General features: G+C 38.1%; 1 protein-coding gene across 1 annotated transcript in view; it reads right to left on the reverse strand.

The window, feature by feature from the left end:
• Window positions 1-2381: 2381 nt before the first annotated feature.
• TFAP2D (transcription factor AP-2 delta) overlaps window positions 2382-25872 on the reverse strand; it is a 60118-nt gene continuing 36627 nt past the window's right edge. Inside the window, exons 7-8 of the mRNA XM_040249479.1 lie at window positions 24058-24171; window positions 2382-2728 (exon numbers count right to left, since the gene is read on the reverse strand). Coding sequence (XP_040105413.1) covers window positions 2509-2728; window positions 24058-24171 — 334 coding nt within the window. The 3' untranslated portion in view covers window positions 2382-2508. The remainder of the gene's footprint in view (window positions 2729-24057; window positions 24172-25872) is intronic.

Below are 25872 nucleotides of genomic sequence, written 5' to 3' on the forward strand. Positions count from 1 at the left end.
TTTGGACAAAGAACACACACACATTCATTTACTCATTTATTTAAAAAGTGTTGAGTACCTATTATATACAAGGTAAAAGTTGGCATGTTAACAATGTCTATTAAATATGATAAATAATTACTCTGAACATGACCAGTCCATTAATTCATTTATGTCCTAATGGCTGGTTAAGTTAAATAATGGGTGCTGTCCATTTAAGGCTCTGAAGACACCCAAAATCCTGGTAAATAATATGTGCTGTAGTTATAGTTATACTTCTGTTTCCAAAGTTAATAAATATAACACCCCACTGAGGTGTTAAGAACCCCAACTAGTTACGTCTATGGGTGAAGTAAGCTGGTACTATAAGCCGGATCTAATTTTTTTGTCTGATTATGGGTGAACATTTGACATGGTATATAACTACATTAATCACCTAGCAGATATGCATATCAAAACGCCGTATTAAGTACATATGTACGTTAATAATAAAAGGAATAAAAGTCAATGTGGAAATTTCATTAAGGAAATTAGTAGCCCGCATTATCTGTATATAGCTTTCCTACAACTTATTAAACTGAAATAGTCATTTTTTGTTTCATGTATATATTTTACAATATGGGAATTTTCATGTAAAATGGAATCAATTTATTTTGTGATGAAATTTGGAACTGCAACAGAATCTCAGCTTTTGTTCTATTTTATTTAAAAAAGTTAAAGCCATGAATAATGGTAAGATTTTAAAAAATGGAACTAGAGAAACACACGAAGTCACAATGCATTATTTTACATTTTCTTTAAACTCTTCTACTGTGTAACTATAAAACTGCTTTATTATAGAATTCCTCATTAGGGTCTTCTGTTAACTGAATTTAATCTAGAAAATTTAAATATTCATTGGTTATGTTCCTCTTTTCTGTACAAGATTGAAGATAAAAGTTAAATGATTTTAAGAATTATCAGGTAAAAAACATTTTCTTGTGATCTCTTGATGAAAACTCTCAAGCAATTTCCTTTCCATTAAAAATAATAATAATATTCCTTATGGGGTTATACTGTGGCTGAGACTTTCTGAAAGTAAATGATGTATGTTAACGAGAGGAGAATATTTTCATGCTAAACAATGTCAGGGGTTCACGTATTTTTTAAATGATATTTTTCATTGACAATGACCTACATTTTTATTTGCTTACAACTTTGAAAACTGTTAACAGTAGAAAGGTTAGTACTATGTGGTGCCAGTTAGGTTTCTCTGCACATTCAGGTTTTAATGGACTGAACTTTCATTCTACTAGCCCCTGGACTTTGCAGCCAGGAACCTCTTGTTTTCAGTGTTTTAACTAAAGGACAATAAGGCTTAAGAACAAGCTATGAAAAAAAAGGAAGCATCTTAAAAGCAAAAGTCTTCTCTGATCATTGTGTTTTCGTTTTCTTTATTGAACACAGACCTGAATGCTTTGAGCCTCTAAAGGTTTAGAACACAGCTACTGGGCAGGTGGAACAACCACAAAGGTAGACAGGAATAGTGGCTTTCACTATAACCGTACAATCATTGGCCGCCAACACTTCGAGCGGCCTCCACTAGTTCCCAGGGCTCCTCTCCTATATCTGAGGGGCAGGGCTTCCTGGAAAGTGCTGTTCCGATTCTCATGCTTTTCCAGGTAAGACAATACCACAGCTTTTCTTTAGAAGCCTAAGTAGCCAAGCTACCCTTTCCTACATCCATCTTGCCCGCTATGTGCAGTCTGTTTCCTTAAACTGTTAGGTTGGGAATGGGAGAAGATTGGATAGAAGAGGTCATCTCTTATCTCTTAAACATTCTGCTGAGCTTTTTCTTTTAAAAAATTGGTCTTAGGATGGGGTGGGAATAATCATACAAAGAGGGGATAGAGTTTTTTGGAGTTTTTAAATACCACCAAGGCACTGGTAGTTAAGTGGGCTAGTCGGTGACCAAGATTTTTAAATTGCTGTCAATTTACAGGACAAAGATTCATGAATGCCCTTTTCAGTTCCCAAAGCATTTATTGATGGATTGATCGCCAAATTGGTCTATTTAGTGGAAAGAGGCACTCTTTCGTTATAGGGGATTAAGTCGAGAAAGACGGGCGCTGGTGGTGGGTTCCAGTTTGGTCATGCTTTCTGATCCCTAACTACAGAGTTGGATAAGAAAGTGCATCAGTTAGATGTGAAAAAGCATGTGCTGCCTCTCCAAAGTCCAGAAGTGCTTAAAAATTGTGATGTGTATAATTCAGAACAATAAATTACGTGCACAAAAGGAGTTTATCATAACATAAAATTAAAAAGTGACAACTTCATCACACAGTTACACTGCTGTTTTCCTTTTTTTTGTCTTTTTTTTTTGATTTTGTCCTTTTTTGTTTCATTTTTCATTTCCGTTTTTGTTTTTTTATGGAGGGCTGGGGGAGGGCTGAGATTTTGTCCACTGAAGATTAATCACCCTCAATGATATATAAATTAGAAAAAATATCAGCAGCAAGACTCTCTGGAAATAGATTCTGTTTGATGTAGTTAGTCTGTCTTTTCTGTTTTGCCCTCTTTCACGGCTGCCTCTGAAGTTTTCCGCAGGGGGGCTTTCTCCGAGGTGCCATGTCCTTGGCCAGAATCTGCCGCTCCACCATTTTTGTGAGTAGTGTGTTTTTCCAAGTAGTTCAGCATTTCACTGAGGACTGTTTGGAAAGTGCTTAGGGCTGCACATATTGCTGGGGTCCCAAAGCCATGAGTGATCAAACTGGAAATGAGAAACAGTAGGAAAAAGAGATGAGCAATTTGCAGTATGATGTGGGATAACAAATCATCCCTCCCTCCCCATTCAATCTGGAACATTACATTAAAAAGCATTTATTGTGTTCCTAAATGGTGCCAAGCATTGCGGAAGGCAGACGCAAGTCAATGTATTGCTCTGAATGATAAGAAATTTAGGTCTATTTGTTATAATATGTCATTAATAGACTTGATTTGTTGTTGTTTAGTTGCTGAGTTGTGTCCCACGCTTTTTCGACCCCCATGGACTTCAGTTTGCCAGCTTCCTTTATCCATGGGATTTCCCAGGCAAGAACACTGGAGTGGGTTGCCATTTCCTTCTCCAGAGGGTCTTCCTGAACCAAGAATTGAACCTGTATCTCCTGCACTGGTGGGTTCTTTACCATTGAGCCACCAGGGAAACTCTGATAGACTTGGTAGGCACTAATTAGCATTTCCAAGTGTTTGACACATGCCTTGACTCTGAGTCTCTATATCATTAAGAAAGCCAGTAAATACAACTTTCTATTGTGAGACTCTTTGCTTTTAAGAATGGCACATACCCTTACATAAGCAGAGATCACACAATAAGAGACCAAAAGTGGCTGAGTGTGTCTGACGGTTAGCTGTTCCTCTAACTTCATTCTTTTCTCCAAAGTTATGAAGTTTTATCTGAGCATAAGGCATCCTGCTGGAGGCCACATTCCCAAGCTTCCCTTGCAGGTAAGTTGGACCCAGGACTAACCTTTCCACAACAGACCAAAAGAAGTGATGTCTGCAATTCCCATCTGCTTAAAATGAAAGGTACTGCCCTCTATTTTCTCTCAAAATAGCCATGCAGCTGTGCAGATATGAACGGAACAAGATGGCAGGAATCTACTCAACTCCTGTCTCCTATCTGTTTTGGGGGGGGGGGGCGGTTTCAGCAGGTAACTAATTCACTAATAACCATAACTAATGAGCCATGTAGGGAGGGCTGTGGCAACCTCAGCATTAGTAGCCCATCCAACCGTAACAAACATCCTCTCTAGTTGAACAAATACCTAAGCGTAGAGTCACTCTTTCTGCAAACAGAACCCACCCAAATTATTCACTTGTGTGTTGTTACTGAAGTGACATTGTCGGGTTGCTCCCCATTACTCATATCTTGTAAAATATAGAAAAACGTGTTGGATGTATATCTTGCACATGTTATTATATCCATTTATCTATAAATAACATAGCAGATAAATGGTACATTCAGTAAATGAAGTCATTAACTGCTTACAAGCCCTAGTTGTTACAGTTATTGTGACATTGTGCTTAGTCGCTCAGTTGTGTCCAACTCTTTGTGACCCCATGGACTGTAGCCCTCCAGGCTCTTCTGTCAATGGGGATTCTCCAGGCAAAAATACTGGAGTGGGTTGCGGTGCCCTCCTCCAGGGGATCTTCCCAACCCAGGGATTGAACCCAGGTCTCCTGCATTGCAGGCAGATTCTTTACCAGCTGAGCTATCAGGGAAGCCCATTGTGACATTAGCAGTTTTAAAATCAGTACTATCCTTCACAATATGTTAATTTGCTAGTTATCCTTCTTAGGGTATGTAATCTTAAGGGACAAAAATGACAAGCTCTTAAAATATTGTAAATGATGAATTTAGGATCAAGGCAGCTACTGATATGCCTCAATGGTGACAATAGTAAGATCCAGCACATGGAGTTATTACTTATATTAATACACACAAAGAAGGAGGATACCAGACTATTAGGAAGTGTTTCAGCAAATGGTAGAAATTGTTGGCTGTGGGATGTTCATGGTGAGGGTGAATTTTTCTGCATGTCCATTATATTTTACAGGTTGCTACTATCTTTCATGCTGGCATTTTACAAAGCCTACCTTATGCCTTAGTCATAACTAACACATTAAAAAGTAAAAACCAGACCTCAGTCACCAACTATTTAGAAAACAAGACTGGTTAATGCTTGGGCAACTATATACACCAAAGTTTGCCTTTTATGAGTAAGGCATCACCGTTGTTGAAGCATATACATATACATATCTCACACTGCTGAACAGGAAAACTGACTTCGGCTCCATTTCTACAATGATAACAGTTAGAGGGGAATCCAAATGTTTTAGAAGTTATCAGGAAGACAGAACATAAATGGAGTTGATTAAAGTGGTAGAAGAATTATTCATGGCGGCAACCACATAAAGAACAAATGAGGCCATCTATTAACATCTAGATGCTTGGCCCTGAGCTCAAACTATTGGGTTGACCAAAAAGTTCATTCAGTTTTTTCCATAGGATGTTATACATGCTAACGGGATACCTCTTTTCTCATGCTTTATTCCTGTTCAGGGCTCCTTGTACCTTTGAAAGTGAAAGTGAAAGTCACTTAGTCATGTCCAGTGTCTGACCCATTGAGACCCTGTGAACTGTAGCCCACCAGGCTGCTCTGTCCATGGAATTCTCCAGGCAAGAATACTGGAGTGGGTTGCCATTTCCTCCTGCAGGGGATCTTCCTGACCCAGGGATCGAACCAGGGTCTCCTGCACTGCAGGTAGATTCTTTACCATTTGAGCTACCAGGGAAGCCCATTAGATGAATTTATTTTCCTCTCTAGTGCCATGTCCTCTCAGTTTTGACTCCTCTTTCAGAAATTACAGAATTTAGTTCCACTTGGGTAAATATTAAGGTTAGTAGCCAATATCTGAGTCCTGACCATATGCCAGGCTGTGTTCTAAGTGCTTTCTTCTGCACCTCTGATATAATCCAGGCAACAAATCTAAGAAGTATTATTATGTCCATTTTATAGATGAAGAAACAGATACTCAGACATATTAAATAATTTGCCTGAGAAATTCTGTATTGACTCTGTGCTTATTTACATTCCTCTCAGGCTGTGGGTGTGTTTATGACTTCCTTTTGAGAAATCAGTCTGTTGACCGTTTTTGCTCAACTTCTCTAACTAAGCTTTGTTCTATGGGCTGGCTTATAGCCTGAAAGATCATTCTTACTCATTTTCCTGTTTAAGATCAGGATTCTAAACCGCCAACTACAGGAACTTCCCTGGTAGTCCAGTGGCTAAAACTCTGCTCCCAGTGCAGGGGGCCTGGGTTTGATCCCTGGTCAGGGAACTAGATCACACTTGCTACAGCTAAGCATTCACATGCCTCAATTAAAGATCCCACATACAGCAACGAAGCTCTAAGATCCTGCACACCACAACTAAGACCTGGTACAGCCAAATACATAAATTAAAAAAAATATTAAAAAAAATCTTTTTAAAGGCCAAGTACAAAGTAGATGGGTCTATATAAATGCTCCACTTCTCCATGTTGAGAAGAGTGGTTGCCATAATGAAAGATTCTCAGGTTGGCATCCCTCCTTGGCTGATGGTCTTTCTTGCTTCTAAAATATGTACCTGGTCTTTTGTAAGCTGCATTGTCCCATGTGCCCTGGGTTGAGAACTCTTTGCATAGAGTCTTCACACTGCCTTTGACCTTAGGCACTGTGTAATTTGTGGGAAGTTACATAGCCTTGTAAGATGGTCTGATGAAAATATCTGCAAATTTCTTTCCAGCTCTAAGCTGCAGTTCACGTGTATAGTGCTTATGGTGCACTTCTTAAAACCAAGGATATGACAGAAGGTTATGGACACTGAAAAACCACTTAGCTCAACAGAGAAGTCTAAAACTCTGAAATATTCAATGTAAGAAAAGGAAGGATCTGAAGTGTTATCTTCAAAACAAAAAATATACTGTAAATGTTAATTTCCTTGATTTCACATTACCTGCACATCAAAAAATATGCATGGAACACTACATAGGATAATGCTAAATGCAAAGTATAGCTCTGTTCTAGCAGTGTTCAGTGAGGTTTATGAATCCAAATAATTTAAAGTAATCTGATACTGTATGAGAATCACAGAACAAAGTGTAAAAGCACAGGATGATTAAAAGAATTTCTGGGGACGTCATGTTTTTCTTTTGGCCCCAACCATTTCAGAAAAATAGGTATATCTCTCATTCACAGTGACACACAAAAAGAAGAAAAGGAATAATGTAGAGTCTACAGAAAAACAAGAGAAAAACAGAAAAAGATGAGGCTGACTTTCAGTCCTAGACAGAAAATAAAATCATGTGTAAGGTAATACACCATAGTCAAATCTTCAAAATCTTTGATAAGGCCATATTTTTGCCCTTAGAAAATATTTTTTAGCCACAGATTTAACGCTTAAGTTATATTTGGCATTTGCATCTATTTTTATCAAATTAATATCAGAGAGCATTTCACAAGTAAATATTACCTGGGCTAAGTAGTAGCCATGATGGCTTGAAGTAGGCTATCAAAATATAAAAGTCTTTATAAATTCATATTCATCTAAAAGCTTGTCCTCAAGTACACAAGTGAGAAAGACAACCAACATTGTGCTAGACTTATCATCTTTGTGCCACACTTAACACATTTTGCTTGACCCTGGCAGACAATACAAAGGTTGTATCAGCTTTCTTAATGTATTTGCATTTTACTGCTCTCCTTTCTTCACTCTTTATAATCATATGTTCTATTATTTTATTTTTGAAAGGCTTATCTCTTCTCTATCCTTAAACCTACATGGGTCATTCCCACTTGTGTTTATCCTCCCCCTTTTTTTTCAAGCCAATCTAAAAACCACTCACCCTTCAAAGCTCCTTGGATAATATTGAAAAAATGAGTCAGTTTCCTGGTCCCCTCATTAAGACATAGAAAAGGATGTGCTTCTACCAAAGGACAGAAACTTGCCAAAGTGATGAGAAAACTTAACTTGAATTCTGAAGAGAAAGGAGTAACATTCCCCACCCCAGAATATAAAACTAGAGCCGAGAGAACACAATGAAAAGAAAATAAGTGAGGGCAAGATCTCATCATCAAAGAGGAAGCTATATGGAGCCATATCAGTTATAGCATAAGTGATCGTCCAAGTTTCAACTTTGACCATGCCTGAAAGGGCAGTCATGGAGGTCCTCCAGTACCAGCAGGAGGGCCTGGGCTCCTCTGGCTCCGAAGGGAACAGTAGCCTCCAGGTTCTGCCCTTGCCCTCAGGCTTCTAGAGACTTCTCAAAGCTATTCCTCAACTCTGGGACCCTTCCTTCCGCTCTGTGTACATAAGCTGTGAGCAGATACCAGCTCTCATGCATACACGTGTGTCTGCCCAGTGCAGGGGAAGATGGTGCTCGTGGCTTCCTCCAGGCAGCCCTCAACCCATCACTCCCTGCAGGGCCTCAGCATTTGCACATCCCCTGCTTGAGGCCTGAGCCTTCCTGCTCTCAGCACCCTGGGCTGTGGGCTGCTCCTAAGCCAGGCCCTGATCTCCCTTCTGCCTCTGGCTGGGTTGCCTGTCCTGGCCAAGTGAGTTCTGACAGTGCCTCCCCTTCCTGGGGCCTCCAAGAAAAGTATTTTTACACCTCTCTCTCTCTTCTTTTTTTATTCAACTTGTTAATAAAGAGCTTGTAGTGAGAAAAAAATTTAATATAAGATTTAGTATATTAATATAAAATCTATATTAACAGATTTTAATGTAAGCGGCAAATAAGATGTTAAATGTATCTCCAACAATCTGTGGCTTGAATTCTTACCATAAACTGGTAATCAAATGTTAGAGTCTAGCCTTCAAAGAAAACCAAAACAGAACCAAACCACCAGCCAACAGCAACAACAACTAAAATAAACAGGACTGAGCCGGAGCACTAGTATTGTCAACCTGCACTCTACTTGACATTGTCTGATTGCCACCATTTGGGTATTTGTCACTTCCAGGAGGCAGAGTCTTGAGGGAGAGGAGGCAGAACTCCCATATATGGAATAATTGAGTTAATGAAGACTAAAGTTTCCTTGATGAAAGTGAAAGAGGAGAGTGAAAAAGTTGGTATAAAGCTCAACATTCAGAAAACAAAGATCATGGCATCCGGTTCCATCACTTCATGGGAAATAGATGGGGAAACAGTGGAAACAGTGTCAGACTTTATTTTTTTGGGCTCCAAAATCACTGCAGATGGTGACTGCAGCCATGAAATTAAAAGACGCTTACTCCTTCGAAGGAAAGTTATGACCAACCTAGATAGCATATTTAAAAGCAGAGACGTTACTTTGCCAACAAAGGTCCGTCTAGTCAAGGCTATGGTTTTTCCTGTGGTCATGTATAAATGTGAGAGTTGGACTGTGAAGAAAGCTGAGCGCCAAAGAATTGATGCTTTTGAACTGTGGTGTTGGAGAAGACTCTTGAGAGTCCCTTGGACTGCAAGAAGATCCAACCAGTCCATTTTGAAGGAGATCAGCCCTGGGCGTTCTTTGGAAGGAATGATGCTGAAGCTGAAACTCCAGTACTTTGGCCACCTCATGTGAAGAGTTGACTCATTGGAAAAGACTCTGATGCTGGGAGGTACTGGGGGCAGGAGGAGAAGGGGATGACAGAGGATGAGATGGCTGGATGGCATCACCGACTCATGGACATGAGTCTGAGTGAACTCCAGGAGATGGTGATGGACAGGGAGGCCTGGTGTGCTGCTATTCATGGGGTCGCAAAGAGTCGGACATGACTGAATGACTTAACTGAACTGAACTAAAGGTTTCCTTGGTTTCATCCAGGAGTCTCTGCTACCTCAGCCTGTAGAATTTAATTTTTTTGGTTGTGCTGGCTTCTCATTGCAGGCACACAAGCTTAGTTGCCTTGAGGTATGTGGTATTTAAGTTCCCTGACCAGGGGACCTGTGTCTCCTGCACTGGAAGGTGAATTCATAACCACTGGACCACCAAGGAAGTCCAAGACCTATAGTTTGAATTTCTGTTCCAAGAATGAGGAAGAAGAACAATGCAGAGACAGGCTTAGGTGAGGGAGTACTACGTTAGCAAGTGAAAGATTAAATGGTAACTAAGATACTTTGCTTTCTTTTCAAAGAGGTTAATCTTTAAAACTGGCAAGGGTATTAGTGGAACTGCAACTTTTTTTTTTTAAGTATAGGAAACTCCTATTTAAAGATAAAGAAAACATAGGTGTTTGTTTCTGAGACACTCGAGTGGCTGAGTAATCTTTGAAAAATCACAGAAGATGGAACAGATGTAGTGAAATAGAATACTCCAATACACTGGCCACCTGATACCAAGAGCCACCTCATTAGAAAAGACCCTGATGCTGGGAAGGCTTGAAGGCAGGAGAAGGGGACGACAGAGGATGAGATGGTTGGATGGCATCACTGATTCAAAGCACATAAGTGTGAGCAAACTTTGGAAGATAGTGAAGGACAGGGAGGCCTGGCGTGCTGCAGTCCATGGGGTTGCAAAGAGTCAGACACCACAGAGCGACTGAACAACAAATATCTTAATAATCAAAGCAGGGGGGGAAAGAGACAGATTTTAGAAATTCTAAGTTATTAAATTACATTTAATTAGTCCCATAGTAAATTTCTTATAATGAGATATTTTTAAAAATCATGTATACCCAGTTTGAATTTACATACAGTAATACTAATCCTTTTTAGGGATGTAATTTGTTGAATTTCGACAAACTTACAAAGTTGTGTCATGACTACCATTAGCCAAAACATTTTCTTGTGATTCGTTTTGGTCAATGACACTTTCCTCACCCCAAGATCCTGGGAATCAGTGTTCTAATTTCGATCTATATAGTTTTTACTTTTCCCCTGAATGTTATATAAATTGGATCATGAAGTCTACAGGCTTTTATCACTGGCTCTTTTCACTTTGCCTAATAATAATTTTGGGATTCACCCAGATTGTGGTGTTTATCAATAGACGATTTCTTTTTACTGCTGGTAGGTTTTCCATTAAATGGAATTATTGCAATTTGTTCATGTAATGAATACCTCTAAGGGGCTAATATTTTTTAAAAATATAAGTAATCACTACACTACTGCATGGGTTCAGTAATAATAACTGAGTTAACAAAAGCTAAACGTTTCTCAGTTTCCAGTGGAATGCCGCAAGACTTTCTCATTAATCCTACTCTGCTCCACATCTTAATTGACAACATGATTGACAGTGTCATGGATTTGTAACTTAATGGCTGGCATTAGAATAGAGAGGAAAATTGCTGCATTGGATAACAGAACCAAAGTTCTGAAATACCTTTATGTGGTAAAAAGCTTAGTTGGTGGGCTAAATCAATGATGTGAAATTTAGGAGAGATTAAAGAAAACACATCCACTTGCAGTATATTGAGAAAAAGGAGACAGCTGACTTGAGCAATTTTCAGGGAAAAGGCTCACCAAACAGTAAATCAAACCAAAAAAACGAGGGTCAAAATGTGAAGTTTGGATGCTAGCTAGTCAGGCTTATAACTACATTCACCTTGAACTATTTTCTAAGTAGATTCCAGCTCATTGATTTAATTTTTCCATGACTAATTTCACACCGAGGCGCAGACAGGTTTTGACAACCACCTGCTGAGAAAACCCAGACTGTTGTAGATTACCGCACCCGATGTTCTAGAAAATGTAACTTATATTTAACAGTCATCTTCTTAATTTTACTCATGGTTTTAAAAACCCCTATTTTGCTAGACTCTTAATTGACATCCTCTAGAGCATCTTTCTGCCACATAAACCATCTTCAAATTGGCTCAGTTTAGGAAGGTAGGTAACACTTTGCTGGATCCAGAGGTGAAACCCTACTTTTGACATTGCCCCTAGTGTTAAAGTATGCTCACATCTCAGCAATGGGAGAGATACCAAATCGCAGAACCACCTTTTCTAGGGAGACTCTGTGTTAGTGTATACACACGTGTACACACAACTGACTTATAGTGTTTTTATTGACCTGAACACATACTACAGAGACAGATTTTAATTTTTTAAAGGAAAGTATATTGCAACAGTTCAAATTGTACTCTCTGTTAATGAGATTAAAAATGAAATAATTGAGGGACTTTCTGGTGGTCCAGTGGCTAAGACTCCGAGTTCCCAATGCAGGGGGCCTGGATTCGATCCCTGGTCAAGGAACTAGATCCCACGTCTCAACTAAGAGTTTGCATGCTGCAACTAAGACCCGGCACAGCCAAATAAAGAAATAAGTATTTTTTTAAAAAAGAAGAAATTGAGGAAAAATGAAAGCGGTCATAGAGGATAGTAGAGAAGAGATTGTTGCTTGAAAAAGAATAAATTATTATTCTTTATTCTTTCTCCCTGTGCAATTTTCTAATAAGACGTTATTAACAACCCATTTTTAACTCCAGCAGTATTTATGTTTATAAACTACTTGACATTAACCATGAGGAATTATCAGGAGACTTCTATATAATAGAAATTTCACAAACTCCCTGTGATCTCTGGCTAAATGAATATTTTTTGCTTGTGGCTAAATCCTTACGTATTTATCTTTAAAATCTCCAAAGCTTCAGTGCTTACTTGGAATATAGGTTAATATAGGATTCTGAATAAACATCTACCAGAGGAACAAGTAAATACAGTTTACATTTCAACAGCCTTGCTATCCGCTAGAGACGTGTTACAAAGCTTTTTCCATACTGCCCTAATTGTCCTTCAGAAATGCTTTATCATTACTTTAATTGATTTGTCTAAACTAATTTAAATTAAGCTACTAAGGTAATTTTCTAAAGCATGGCCTAAAGCAAATTTCCATGGAATCTTCCCCTGAATTCTTCCTATCTTGGCAAGAGTTGGGCCTGGCACATGAAAAGACGGATCAACACCACTAGTATTAGAGAAATGCAAATCAAAACAACAATGAGACATTACCTCACACTTTTCAGAATTGCTATCAACAAAAAGTCTGCAAGTAACAAATGTTGGTGACGATGTGGAGAAAAGGAAAACCTTATACACTGTTGATAGGAACATAGCTTGGTAGAAAATAGTATGGAGGTTTCTCAAAAAACTAAAACTAGAGCTATGATATATCCAGCAATTCCACTCTTGAGTATATATCCAGAAAAAAATGAAAGCACTAATACAAAAAGATACATGTATGCCAATGTTCACAGCATCATTATTTACAATCGCCAACATATGGAAGCAACCCAACTGTCCATCAACAGATGAATTTACAAAGAAGATGTGGTATAGCCACTGCAGGAAAAAATAAGGTCTGCCCTTTTAAGCAATGTGACTGAACCCAGAGAATATCATGCTAGTGAAATAAGTCAAAAAAGACAAATACTGTATGAAATCACTTATATGTGAAGTCTAAAAAGTAATACAAATAAATGACTGCTGCTGCTGCTGCTGCTAAGTCGCTTCAGTTGTGTCTGATTCTGTGTGACCCCATAGACGGCAGCCCACTAGGCTCCTCTGTCCCTAGGATTCTCCAGGCAAGAACACTGGAGTGGGCTGCCATTTCCTTCTCCAATGCATGAAAGTGAAAAGTGAAAGTGAAGTCTCTCAGTCGTGCCCGACTCTTAACAACCCCATGGACTGCAGCCTACCAGACTCCTCCGTCCATGGGATTTGCCAGGCAAGAGTACTGGAGCGGGCTGCCATTGCCTTCTCCAGTGTGACTATAACAATACAAAAACAGACTCACAGATATAGAAAACAAACTAGTGGTTACCAGAGGGCAGAGGGAAAGGGAGAGGGGCAGGTTAGAGTTATAAGATTAAGATATCCAATTATTATGTATAATAGATAAGCAATAAGGATACACTGTATAGCACAGGGAATTATACTCATTATCTTATAATAACATTTTTAAAAGTCTAAAAATACTGAATCACTGTGCTATATACCTGAAACTAACATAGTACTGTCAGTCAATTTTACTTGAATTTTAAAAAAAGTTGGGCCTGAGGGCCAACATATCCTTTCTACCTACTAAGTAAACATTCTCTAATGGCAGAAAGTGAAGAGGAATTAAAGAGCTTCTTGATGAAAGTAAAAAGAGGAGAGTGGAAAAGCTGGCTTAAAACTCAACATTAAAAAACTAAGATCATGGCATTTGGTCCCATCACTTCATAGCAAATAGAAGGGGAAAAAATGGAAGCAGTGAGAGATTTTATTTTCTTGGGCTCCAAGATCACTGTGGATAGTGACTGCAGCTATGAAATTAAAAGATGCTTGCTCCTTGGAAGAAAAGCTATGACAAACCTAGACAGCATATTAAAAAGCAGAGACATCATTTTGCTGACAAAGGTCCATATAGTCAAAGCTATAGTTCTTCCAGTAATCGTGTACAATGTGATAAGTGAAGCTGCTCTGTCGTGTCCAACTCTTTGTGACCTCGTGGACTGTAGCCCACCAGGCTTCTCCGTCCATGGGATTCTCTAGGCAAGAATACTGGAGTGAGTTACCATTTCCTCCTCCAGGGGATCTTCCCAATCCAGGGATGGAACCTAGGTCTCCCACATTGGAGGCAGACGCTTTAACCTCTGAGCCACTAGGGGAGATATACAATCTTCCCTGTACAATGTGATAGTTGGACCATAAAGAAGGCTGAGTGCCAAAGAATTGATGCTTTCAAACTGTGGTGCTGGAGATAACTCTTGAGAGTTCCTTGGAAGGCAAGGAGATCAAAGCTGTCAATCCTAAAGGAACTCAACCGTGAATATTCATTGGAAGGACTGATGCTGTAGCTGAAGCTATAATACTGTGGCCATCTGATTTGGAGAACCGACTTACTGGAAAGGACCCTGATACTGGGAAAGATTGAAGGCAAAAGGAGAAGGGAGTGGCAGAGAATGAGATGGTTAAATAGCATCATCGACTCAATGGACATGAATTTAAACAAACTCTGCAAGATAGTAAAGGATAAAGGAGCCTAGGGTGCTGCAGTCCATTGGGTCACAAAGAGTCAGACAAGATTCAACAACTGAACAATAACAACAGCAACAAGAAAACACTAATTTAACAGGATTAAAAGGAAAATGAAAGTCTCATTACTATGTGCCACTGAAGACTGCCTCACTTAGTTGTGTCTAACAACCAAGGACAGATTTTTTTGGCTTTCTTTTGGGAAACAAAAAGCTGGGCATAGCAGATATTATGCTACAAACTAGAAGAATGAAATTCGAGAGGAAATATCCTGGGACTTTCCTGGTGGTCCAGTGGTTAGGACTCTGTGCTTCTACGGCAGGGGCCACAGTTTCCCGGTCGGGGAACTAAGATCTTATAAACCACATGGCCAAACAAAAACCAAAAACAAAAAGACGAAAAGAAAAAGAAAATTATCATTTAGATAATTAGAGCAAAACCTGATTTTATTTTATCAAACTTTAACTTTCTATCTGGAAAAGTTTTGGTGTCTGTAAAGGTTGAAATAGTTTGGGCTACTCCTTTTGTTATGTTGCATGAATCCAGTGTGTGCTTGCTCTCATGTATCTTTGATTTCCTGCAAAGTTTACGGATGCCACTGTCACCAACCTCAGTTCTGCTTTCTGGCCTCCGGGAGGCATGCAGGTAGCAAGATTTAAAGGGAAGATAAGTCTTTTCCTTCTCTCCTGGATTATTCAGTGACTGCAGGTTTGGGTCCAACTGTAGCCTGAGGCTCAGTCTGTACTCCTCACTACAGTTTTAGGTGGCAGCTGGAAAAATGCCTCCTTCCACTCGTGAGAAAAGCCATGAGGGCAGGAGGCTGGGAAATAGCCACTGGAGAACACCAGCAAAGGATTGTGGGGCTTCTCTGCAAAACCTTAGTTCTTTTCAGAACCATGAGGGGAAGATGCTTCATGTCTCCTGAATATAGGTCATGGAGAGAGACCTCAGCCTGAGAAAAGCAGCTGGGGCCTTTGCACCCAGAGCTGCTTGATGACATCTGTCCTTTGTAGCCTAACTGGCAGAGGAAGCAGAGAAAAAGGGAACTGGCTGATTGTGCTTATTGTCTACATAAATTATATTATCCCATAGGCCCAAGGACTTTTAAAATGGAGGTTGATTGAGGTGCATAATTAAAGTGTATGGTTCTCTGGTAGTCCACTCATTAGCGAGGCCTGTCAGCACACACAAATGTTCTGTGGTTCCTTTGGGTGCTGGTTCTCAACCCTGGATACATGCAAAAATCACCCAGGGACCTTATTTTAAAAATGCCAGTGGTCTGGATGGGAGGGAAGTTTAGGGGGGAAATGGATACATGTATATGTATGTTCATTGCTGTTCACCTGAAACGATCACAACACTAGTCTCCTATATGCTGAACCTAAAACTCCACTGAAGTGTTATCAAATGACCTGCAATAGATGCTTGTATGTTCCGATCTCTTACAGCATTTGGTTTGGGGCCATGCACCTTGGGAAGTGGGCTTCCCTGGTGGCTCAGTCAGTACAGAATCTGCCTGCAGTGAAGGAGACCTGGTTCGATCCTTGGGTCAGGAAGGTCCCTTGGAGGAGGAAACAGCAACCCATTCTAGTATGATTGCTTGGGAATTCCCACGGACAGAGGAACCTGGCTACAGTCCATGGGGTTGCAAGAGTTGGACACGACTGAGTGACTAAACCACCACCACCTTATGAAGTATAATAAATGTTGGCAACTGATTTACACTTTAATTTCCTGCTTAACATTAAATGAAGGTAAGTAATTTAATGTAGATTCACAAAAGAAAGGCATCGTGGTTTCACTTGTCTGCTAAGGAAAACAGTCCTCTGTTTTATTTTTTAGTCTATATTTCTTTCTATTGAAAGTTTTACTTCAAGGGAAATGGGCTTTTTTCTCTTATGTAAATACAGACTATCCCTTTTAACTTAAGTAGTAAATAAGACTTGACCACTTACAGGTATGTTTTTCTTTGCAATTGTGAGTGTAAGTACATTGACTTTAAGTTCTAAAGTTTAATTTCAACCTTACAAAAAGGAGTTTAAGTTTGCAAAGCATAAGATTTTTTTTCCTTCACAATTTAGGCCTATTATTTTCGATATTCTTAAATAAAATGGTCTTCGAAGTTGCCTTGAACTGGCAAAACATCCTCAAGGAGGCCTAATGATTCTATTTCTTAAATCCAAGCTTAGTCATGTAATTTATTTTATGATGTTTTTCTTTGGGGATTGGAGGTTGGAGATTTAATTGAAATTGAAATTGAAATTACTTCTTGCCATTAAAAATGCTTTCACAAGATTAATAAAATAGCCCCTCCTAATTACCTTTCCTACCATTTTTCCATCTCGAGAAAATTTAAAAAATAAAAGCAAACAACAAAAACAGTATACATCTTAGGCTCCTTGGAGAGGAAGACCAAACGTGCTCACATTTAGTAGAGACACATATCCTATCTTCCACGTGTCGCCAAGCCAGAGCACTCAGAAAACACTAGTCAAGTTGACTGGAGTGCATGTTATGTGTGGAACACGAAGAAAAGGAAGATGAATAGCCCAGAAAGAGAAAACTCAGAGAGACATGAGAGCTGCCTTTAGAAATTGGAAGGGAAACAGGATTAAACTGACTCTGTAGGGCCCCCAAGGAGTGGAATGTTAGGAAGACAGATGTTGCCTCAGTGGAAGGCAGGCATTTCTAATAGAGCTGTCAGAGCTAGAAGGGATGCCGAGGCAAGAAAAGAGCCACCTATCATGGGAAGGTTTTCAGCCTGGAATGGGTGACAACTTGACAGGGATGTTGGAGGGACGATCCAAATGTTGAAGGAGAGAGGGCAAACTTGAGGGGCCTTCCAACACTGAGAATCAATGATGAAAATTTAATCACCAGCAAACACAGATATCTAGGAAGCCTAGGCATTTCTTATTTCCAAGTGTTACGGGATTTCTATTTCTAAGAAGAGGTGATGTCAGTACACTTTGTGACTCAAACGGAAGAATTTAAGTACCTTGATCATTTCACTTCCCCAGCCCATGGTTCAGTTAAAATACTATGGCCCTGGGAAGGAACCAAGGGAGAATACATACAAGACCTAACAGAGTTAGTATCATAATCTACATTTAGCAAAATATTTATTGGGCACTTACTAGTGCTAGGAGCTTCCCCAGTGGCTCAAGCAGTAAAGAATTTGCCTGCAATGCAGGAGACATGGGTTCAATCTCTGGGTCAGGAAGATCCCCTAGAGAAGGAAATGGCAACCCACTCCAGTATTCTTGCCTGGAGAATCCCATGGACAGAGGAGCCTGGCCAGCTACAGTCCATAGGGTCGTAAAAGATTTGGACACAACAGAGCACGCACACACATTCATTCATTTACTAGTGCTAAGTACTGTGGTTCTAAAGAGGAAATCTTTCAAGTACCTGCTGTATAGCACAGGGAACTATATTCAATATTTTGTAATAACTTATAAGGGAAAAGAATCTGAAAAAGGACATATATGTATATATCACTGAATCACTGTGCTGTACACCTGAAACTAACATGATTGTAACTCAACTGCACTTCAACTATAAAGGTATTTACAGTAAAAAAAAAAAAAAAGAGAAGAAATCCTTTCCGAATTACCCCAGGGAACTACCTGCACTCTGCTTAACCCTCTATTATAAGCTCCCTCTCTCTTGTATTTTATATCTTAGTATGTCATTGTCTTCCACATTAGAAGTTCTTAAAGATGGGACAATTCTTTAGCCATCTTTGTGCCACCTGCCATTAGCATGGGAAAATACAAGAAAAAATAGGCTCCCAAGGTGGGTGTTGAGAAAGAAAACGTCTTTGTTTTTCCGATAGGCTGTTTCCTGTAAACTAAGTATTAGAAACGGCTTCCCTGGTGGCTCAGTCAGTAAAGTCTGCCAGCAATGTGGGAGACCTGGGTTTGATCCCTGGGTCGGGAAGATCCCCTGGAGAAGGAAATGGCAACCCACTCCAGTTTCTTCCCTGGAGAATCCCATTAGAAACAGCCTAACTTCCTCCCTTTAAGTTGTTTGCTGTGCTTTCACTTGACTTCACATTCAAGGATATTATGAGAACATAAGAACTAAGAAGGGCAAAGTTATTAATTTCTTGAGCTCTCCAAGAAGGGAATCCTTATCATTTCAGAAAATCAGGGTTTTGGTTTCTATCTGAATGGTGTCTGTAGGGGCGTCTGCAGATTTTTATCAATCGTCTTCCCCTTTCCCATAGGTGTTGTGGTGTCTATGTTCTCTAAAGCAATATACACTTTGGATGGCACTCAGTAAATTACAAATAACGAATAAACCTGCCTCCTGTCATTTTGATAGAAACAAGCAGCATTCCAGGCTGTGAGTCAATCAGCAGAAGGGTCACTGCTCTGCCCACAGTTTCCCAGAGCACTCTGATATGTCAGCTACCAGACAAAACTGGAAGTAGTTATTTGGGCTTCACAAGGCCAGTTCATTTCCTAGCTCTACCTGGACATAGTCAATCTGTTGAAAGCAAGCCAGAGTTCTCCAGATATCAAAGCAGCCACCCTGGAAGGTGTAATTCAAGAAGTTCGCATTGGGAAGGAGATTTTGATTAAATAAAACAGTGTAGCACAACTTGATGCTGCTAGTTAGAGTTGTCTCTTTGCCTGTCTAATTACACTGCCTCTTTACTTCTTTCCCAGCCAGCACTCAGCAAAAACAGTGGAAATCATTCTCTCTCAATGGACTACTTTCAACGTCAGATGTAATATACTTTCTTTCTAAGTCATTTTTCTCTTGAGCTGATGCTTCTGTCAAAATTAAAGTTACCACTATCAGGAAATTATGAAATAGATACCCTCCACGCTAACACATTGCTACCCAGATTATTAGTAAGATAATAGATGTAGAATTCCTTTAATTCACTAGAGTACAAGATAGAACTTTACATAACTCTCAGTCACTTTAAAAATGAATTAGAATTATTTTTTTCTTCTAAGGGATAAAAAGCTAATAGCCTAGGAATATTCTAGGCCTATGGTTCTTTCAAGCTGTCTAACTATGAAAATCAACCAGATTTTGCAAATTATACAGATGCCTGACTTCAATCTGAGACTGACCTATTAAATCAGATCTTTAAGAATGTACATCAGGTTTCAAGATTCTTAAAAAGCTTCAAGAGAAAGTCCACTATGAAGCCACATTTAAGAGCTACATTTTTAAAGTGTAGAGTCTTTTTCCAAGGTCAGGCAATAAGCTGGACTTTACAGTCCTATTAAGATATTTTACTGAGGCTACTTTTAATAAATGCATAGTAAAAAACAAAAAACACACATTTAAATTCAGTTTACAGCAGGAAACTTAAAATTGGATTTTAATTGGAAATCTCAACCATGTTTAAACCCTTTGTTTAAAAGAAAATTCTTTAAGACATGCAAAAAAGTGAAGTTGGACACATCTTATACTATATACAAAAATTAACTCAAAATGGATCAAAAACCTAAACATAAGGCCTAAAACTCTAAAACTCTTAGAAGAAAACCTACTAGGGGGAAAGCTTCATGACACTGGAAATGGCAAGGATTCCCTGGATATGACACCAAAATCACAGGCAATGAAAGTAAAAATAGGCAAACTGAACTACATCAAAAACTTCTGTATATCAAAGGATAGCACAGAATAAAGAGGCAACCTACAGAGTAGGAGAAAATACAAATCATATGTCTAATATGGGGTTTATATACAGATTTATAAAGAATGACAACTGAACAACAAAAAGTAATCATATTTACAAATGGCAAAGGATGTGATATAAATATCTTTCCAAAGATATCACAGAAATAGCCAACAAGCATATTAAAAGATGCTTAACATCATAATCATTAAGGAAATACAAATCAAAACTTCAATGAAATATCACTTCACACTCATTAGGGTAACTACTACCCACTCCCCAAATCAAGCCACAGTGGTAAATAACAAGTGGGGGCCCTGTGCACTGTTGGTGGGAATGTAAAATGGTACACCCACATTAGAAAACAATATGACATTTTCTCAAAAATTAAAAATAGAACTACCATATGACATAGTGATTTTACTACTGGACATATATATAAAAAAATTGAAAGCAGGATCTCCAAGACATATTTGCACATGCACGTTCAGAGTAGCACTATTCACAATAGCCAATAAGTGGAAAAGCCAAGCATCCACTAAGGGATGAATGGATAAACAAAATGTGGTTTATGCATACAGAAGAATACCATTTAGTCTTAAAGAGAAGGAAATTTAACATGTGCTACAATATACATGAGCCTTGAGGACACTATGAAAAGTGAAATAAGCCAGTCACAAAAAGACAAATACTTATCAATTTACTTATACAGAGTATTTAGTCAAATTCATAGAGACAGAAAGTAGAATGGTGGTTGTGAGGGGTTTGGGGGATGGGGAAATTTGTTGTTTAATGATTATGGAGTTTCAAATTTGCAAAATGAAAAAGTCTTGGAATTTGCCTAAAAATGTGCCTATACTGAATACTACTGAATTAGAAATCATTAAGATGGTAAATTTTGCATTGTGTTTTTTTTTTTAAACCACATTTTTAAAAAATGATATAATTTAGGAAATTTGCTCTGGGGCAAATTTTGGTTAAGTGATTCCTAGTGTCATATTATCTGCCATTATGAAATCCAAAAGATTTCATCTAAATAAATAATCTGGGATGTAGTTAAAGCAAAATAAATGAAAAAATCTGACAAACATTAAAGAAGTATAGTAAATGAGAGTTAAAAGTTTCTGATGGCAAACTACTCAGCATATAAATAACAACACCAAAATTTTATAGATGTTACTTTTATAGGTAGATATACCAGGTAATGTTGAATGTTTTAAGACATGGTTATACATTTCAAATTGCTGTGATTGAGAATCTGCAGCCATACATCCTCTCGAGAGTTTTATACCCAAAATGTAATCTCTCCCTTTTTTCTTTAAACTGAAAATAAGGAGGGGGTAATTTACCATACATTTAGCTCTTCTGCAGGAAACATCCGATTAGTTTCTCTGGGTAATTCTACACTAGATTGTTACCATATTCTGCATGGGTAGGAACCAAACAGCATATAAAACACACTAGAAAACATTCAGCCCAAGTGTAGCAATGAACATTTTCTCTAAAGAGTCCTGAGACATTAAGCTGGCAGTGACTAAAAATTATTAACAAATCAGCAGATTGTGCCTGTGCTAAGCAAACAAATGGTTGCTGATATTCAATTTACACAATGATGTGTAGTCTGTTTTGAGCCTGATAAAGAACAGACCACTGTCCAATAAAAGGTGCAACATCTGTGATTGGAAAGGACAGAGAGCCCCAGTTCTCTGTATTTGAACAGTGAATTCCTTCTTAGAGTAAATTCGTAACTCAACAAATTTCCTTAAATCCAGAATTAAACTTGTATAAGAATTATTAAGTTTTTAATTGAACTTCTGTTGAAATTATCTTTTTAGTATGTACACAAATAAAAATATGGAAACTATTTGTACAGATATGATAGTAGAAACCTTGAAACTTGGGTCAGTGATGCAGTAAACACTGTATTATTTACCAAATGCTTACGCTATGTTCATTTTCTCATCTTAGCCCACTGCCACTATATAATGGAGGGGTTCTTATTCCATCTAAAGCCAGAGAAAGATAAGCTTGAGAAGAATACATACATTACCCCAGATAACCCAGATCAAATGTACTACGGGTCTGGATTTGAAGACAACTTCTCTTGACTCCAAAACCTTTTGCTCTTACCTCTGGGCACTATACTTTCTCCAGCTTTGGCACATTCACCTTCATTAATCCAATTGAATGGTAGGAGAAAAGTCCTGGGAACATATACTACATTTGATGCATTTTTAGAAGATAAATTCTAAGTTACAGAATTTAGAAGATAAATTCTGTTACATCTTAAGGAGCATTGCGATGCATGAAAACTTAAATATTATTTTTTGACAATCTCTAAATTGCTATGGTTTTCCCAGTGGTCATGTATGGATGTGAGAGTTGGACTGTGAAGAAAGCTGAGCGCCAAAGAACTAATGCTTTTGAACTGTGGTGCTGGAGAAGACTCTTGAGAGTCCCTTGGACTGCAAGGAGATCCAACCAGTCCATTCTAAAGGAGATCAGTCCTGGGTGTTCTTTGGAAGGACTGATGGTAAAGCTGAAACTCCAGTACTTTGGCCACCTTATGCGAAGAGTTGACTCATTGGAAAAGACTCTGATGCTGGGAGGGATTGGGGGCAGGAGGAGAAGGGGATGAAAGAGGATGAGATAGTTGGATGGCATCACCGACTGGATGGACATGAGTTTGGGTGAACTCCAGGAGTTGGTGATGGACAGGGAGACCTGGCGTGCTACAATTCATGGGTCAAAAAGAGTCAGACATGACTGAGCGACTGAACTGAACTGAACTGAAATTGCATATAAAATTCCAATTTACTTAATACCCACTACTTTATATAATGGAATATCCTCTTCAAAGGCATTATAGTCATCAAGAGGTATCAAAAACTTTTTAAAGTTTAATGTATGTTAGTCTTTCCTTAGCATTGTTTTTTTTAAAAAACTAAATGATAGTAATAAAAAAAAGAGGATAAATATTTTAATTGGTGAGAAATACCATGTTGGCATTAGAATTCTAGAGTTTTACAATTGGAAGTCACCTGAAAAATTATCACAATCTTTTTCACATAGCATTCAGGGTATAAATTAATCAGGAAAAATAGTCTATTCTCTTCCAAAGTATCTCAGACAATTAAAGATATGCTTTCAATAATTCTGGGTTCTTTAAAAGTATCCTGGGTTCTTTAAAATATGTTTTTGTGGTCTAACTTAAGAACCATTAACTGAGGTGTACAATTTCTAACTGCAGAGAAATCATTAACATAGTCCTGGAAAAATCAGTCTATGATAGCCTACTAATTTCATCTGTCCATTCAACAATTTATCTAATCAAGATAAAGAACTGCTTAAAGGACTTCAGTATCCTAATCTGAAAGTGTTATTGTTTGAAATAACAGTGCTCACTCTCAAAGTCACAAACTCTTGGAAATCACACAAAAATATAAATTTTCTGATCCAAAGTGCTTTGTGCTTTATTTATCTTTACAATTTGATCTCAGATGCTTGGAATTTCAAAAAAATCAGGCAACATCATATAAATATATGTTATCTCTAAATGGAACTGTGGCAGGACTACAAACATGCCTAGGTTAGTAAAGACTGTTTTAACAACTGAAAAGAGAGTCAACAGAGGGGAGAATGGGGGGAAGGGATAGTTAGGAAATTTGGGATGGACGTGTACACACAGCTATATTTAAAATGGATAACCAACAAGGATCTGCTGTATAGCACATGGAACTCTGCTCAGTGTTATGCGGCAGCTTGGATGAGAGGGCAGTTTAGGGGAGAATAGATACAGTATACGCATGGCTGAGTCCCTTCACTGCGCACCTGAAACTATCCCAACATTAGTAATCAGCTATCCCCCAATATAAAAGAAAAATTTTTTTATAAAGGGGAATCCAACCAAATTGGAAAACCAGTCTTACCTGAAATGGGTTAAGTGTCTCTGAATGTCAAGGTCTAGAATTGGAGTGGGTCTGGAGGATCCCAGCGGTGATCTATCTTGGCTCAAGAGGTCTTGAAACTCTTTACAAATTTGTCTAAAATGAAAGACTCAAAATTAAGGTTGAACTCTTTAAACAGGGTTTTAATTTCATTGCATGGTATCTTTCCAAAAGTTTGTTTTCTCTTTTAAAAGAAGGCTTGATAAAATTTCACAAAACAACCTCTAGAGTTGTTCCATCTACAACCTCTGTAGTTCCATCTACAACATACAGGTGAGGAGGGACGAACTGACAGAATAACACTGAAACATATACATTAACTTATGTTACATAGACAGCCAGTTGGAATTTGCTATAATGATGCAGGGAGTTCAAACCCAGCACTCTGTAACAACCTAGAGGGGTGGGAGGGGGTGGGAGGTGAGAAGGAGGTTCAAGAGGGACGGGACATATGCATGCATATGGCTGATTCATCTTAATGTTTGGCAGAAAATAACATGATATTGTAAAGCAATTATTCTCTTATTAAAAAGAAACATAGAAAAACATACAGATGAGGTTCACAATGGCAACTATGTCTCAAGTACTATAAGATGATCATTTAAATATATTAAAAAATTTAAATAGAGGTTAAAACATTGCTTTAGTTCTTATATTAGGATATTTGAATATTTTTGATAATTGAATAAACTATAAGTTGGCAAATCAACTGCCTTATTGTTTAAACAATAGAACAAGTTACGATAAAGTTAAAGCTGAGGAAGAAATGAGGAAAAAGCAAGTATAGAAAAATTTAGCTTATGCTAAGCAGTTCAAGTACATCACACATGAAGCTGTATCCAGAGAAGTTTCAGAATTTCAACCTTAATGTTTGATTCTTCTTCTTAACTCACTGATTTAGGAGAGCCTCCAGACTTAAAAACAGATGACAACTTCGTAGATTTCCTTTAGGCAATTATTATATCTTATGACAGTTACTGAGTTATTATTTTTATGCTTGATTTCATTCTTATTTAAATTGTTATTTATGAAGCTACAGTAAGAAATATTCTTATTTTTTAAGCAAAATGTCACACTATGAATTATGTAATGCACAAGATGATCTTTGATGAATCATAAATTCTAACTTTATCACTTACGTCATTGTCCTTAAGGACATAATTTTTTAGCTGATGTCTGAATTTAAAGTTCTGTTTTTCCTTTTGACTATCAATGTTACGCTATCAATTAAAACTCCCTAACTATTCTGCTTTACCCTAACACAGATCAGTGTTAATCATACTGAATTCTAAATTCAATGAAAAGGTTTATTCATGTTTTTCATAAATCAAATAAATGTTTTGTTGGGTACATTTTTCAATTCCCAAAACCAACTCATTTCTATTCCTCGCTTTAAATAATTGTCTAATTAATCAAAATATTTGGTTAATCAACAAAGCCCTGGGAACTATGAGGAGTTAGAAGGCTAATGGTATTTAACAAGCCCTTTGTACAACTGTATATTTGGCAATATAATTAAATAGAACAGAATCTGTTATTCATAGAGGTAAAATATGCAACCCAATGTGCCAAGGCAGATCAGTAATTGGGTGTCTCATCTAAAGAATTTTGAATTTTGTATATATTTTGGATACAGTTGTCACAGTCTTGTGAACAAAGGTGAACTAATCAGAATGTAATGAATACCCATATAGACTACTTCATTTCAACTTTGAACATTCTATTTGAAAACAGCCAGTGCTTTACTACTGGAAAAATTAGAAACTACTCAGAACATATGTTGGATGCACTAATATG

This window comes from Oryx dammah, unplaced genomic scaffold (genome assembly GCF_014754425.2).
Source record: "Oryx dammah isolate SB20612 unplaced genomic scaffold, SCBI_Odam_1.1 HiC_scaffold_11, whole genome shotgun sequence".
Lineage (NCBI taxonomy): Eukaryota > Metazoa > Chordata > Mammalia > Artiodactyla > Bovidae > Oryx > Oryx dammah.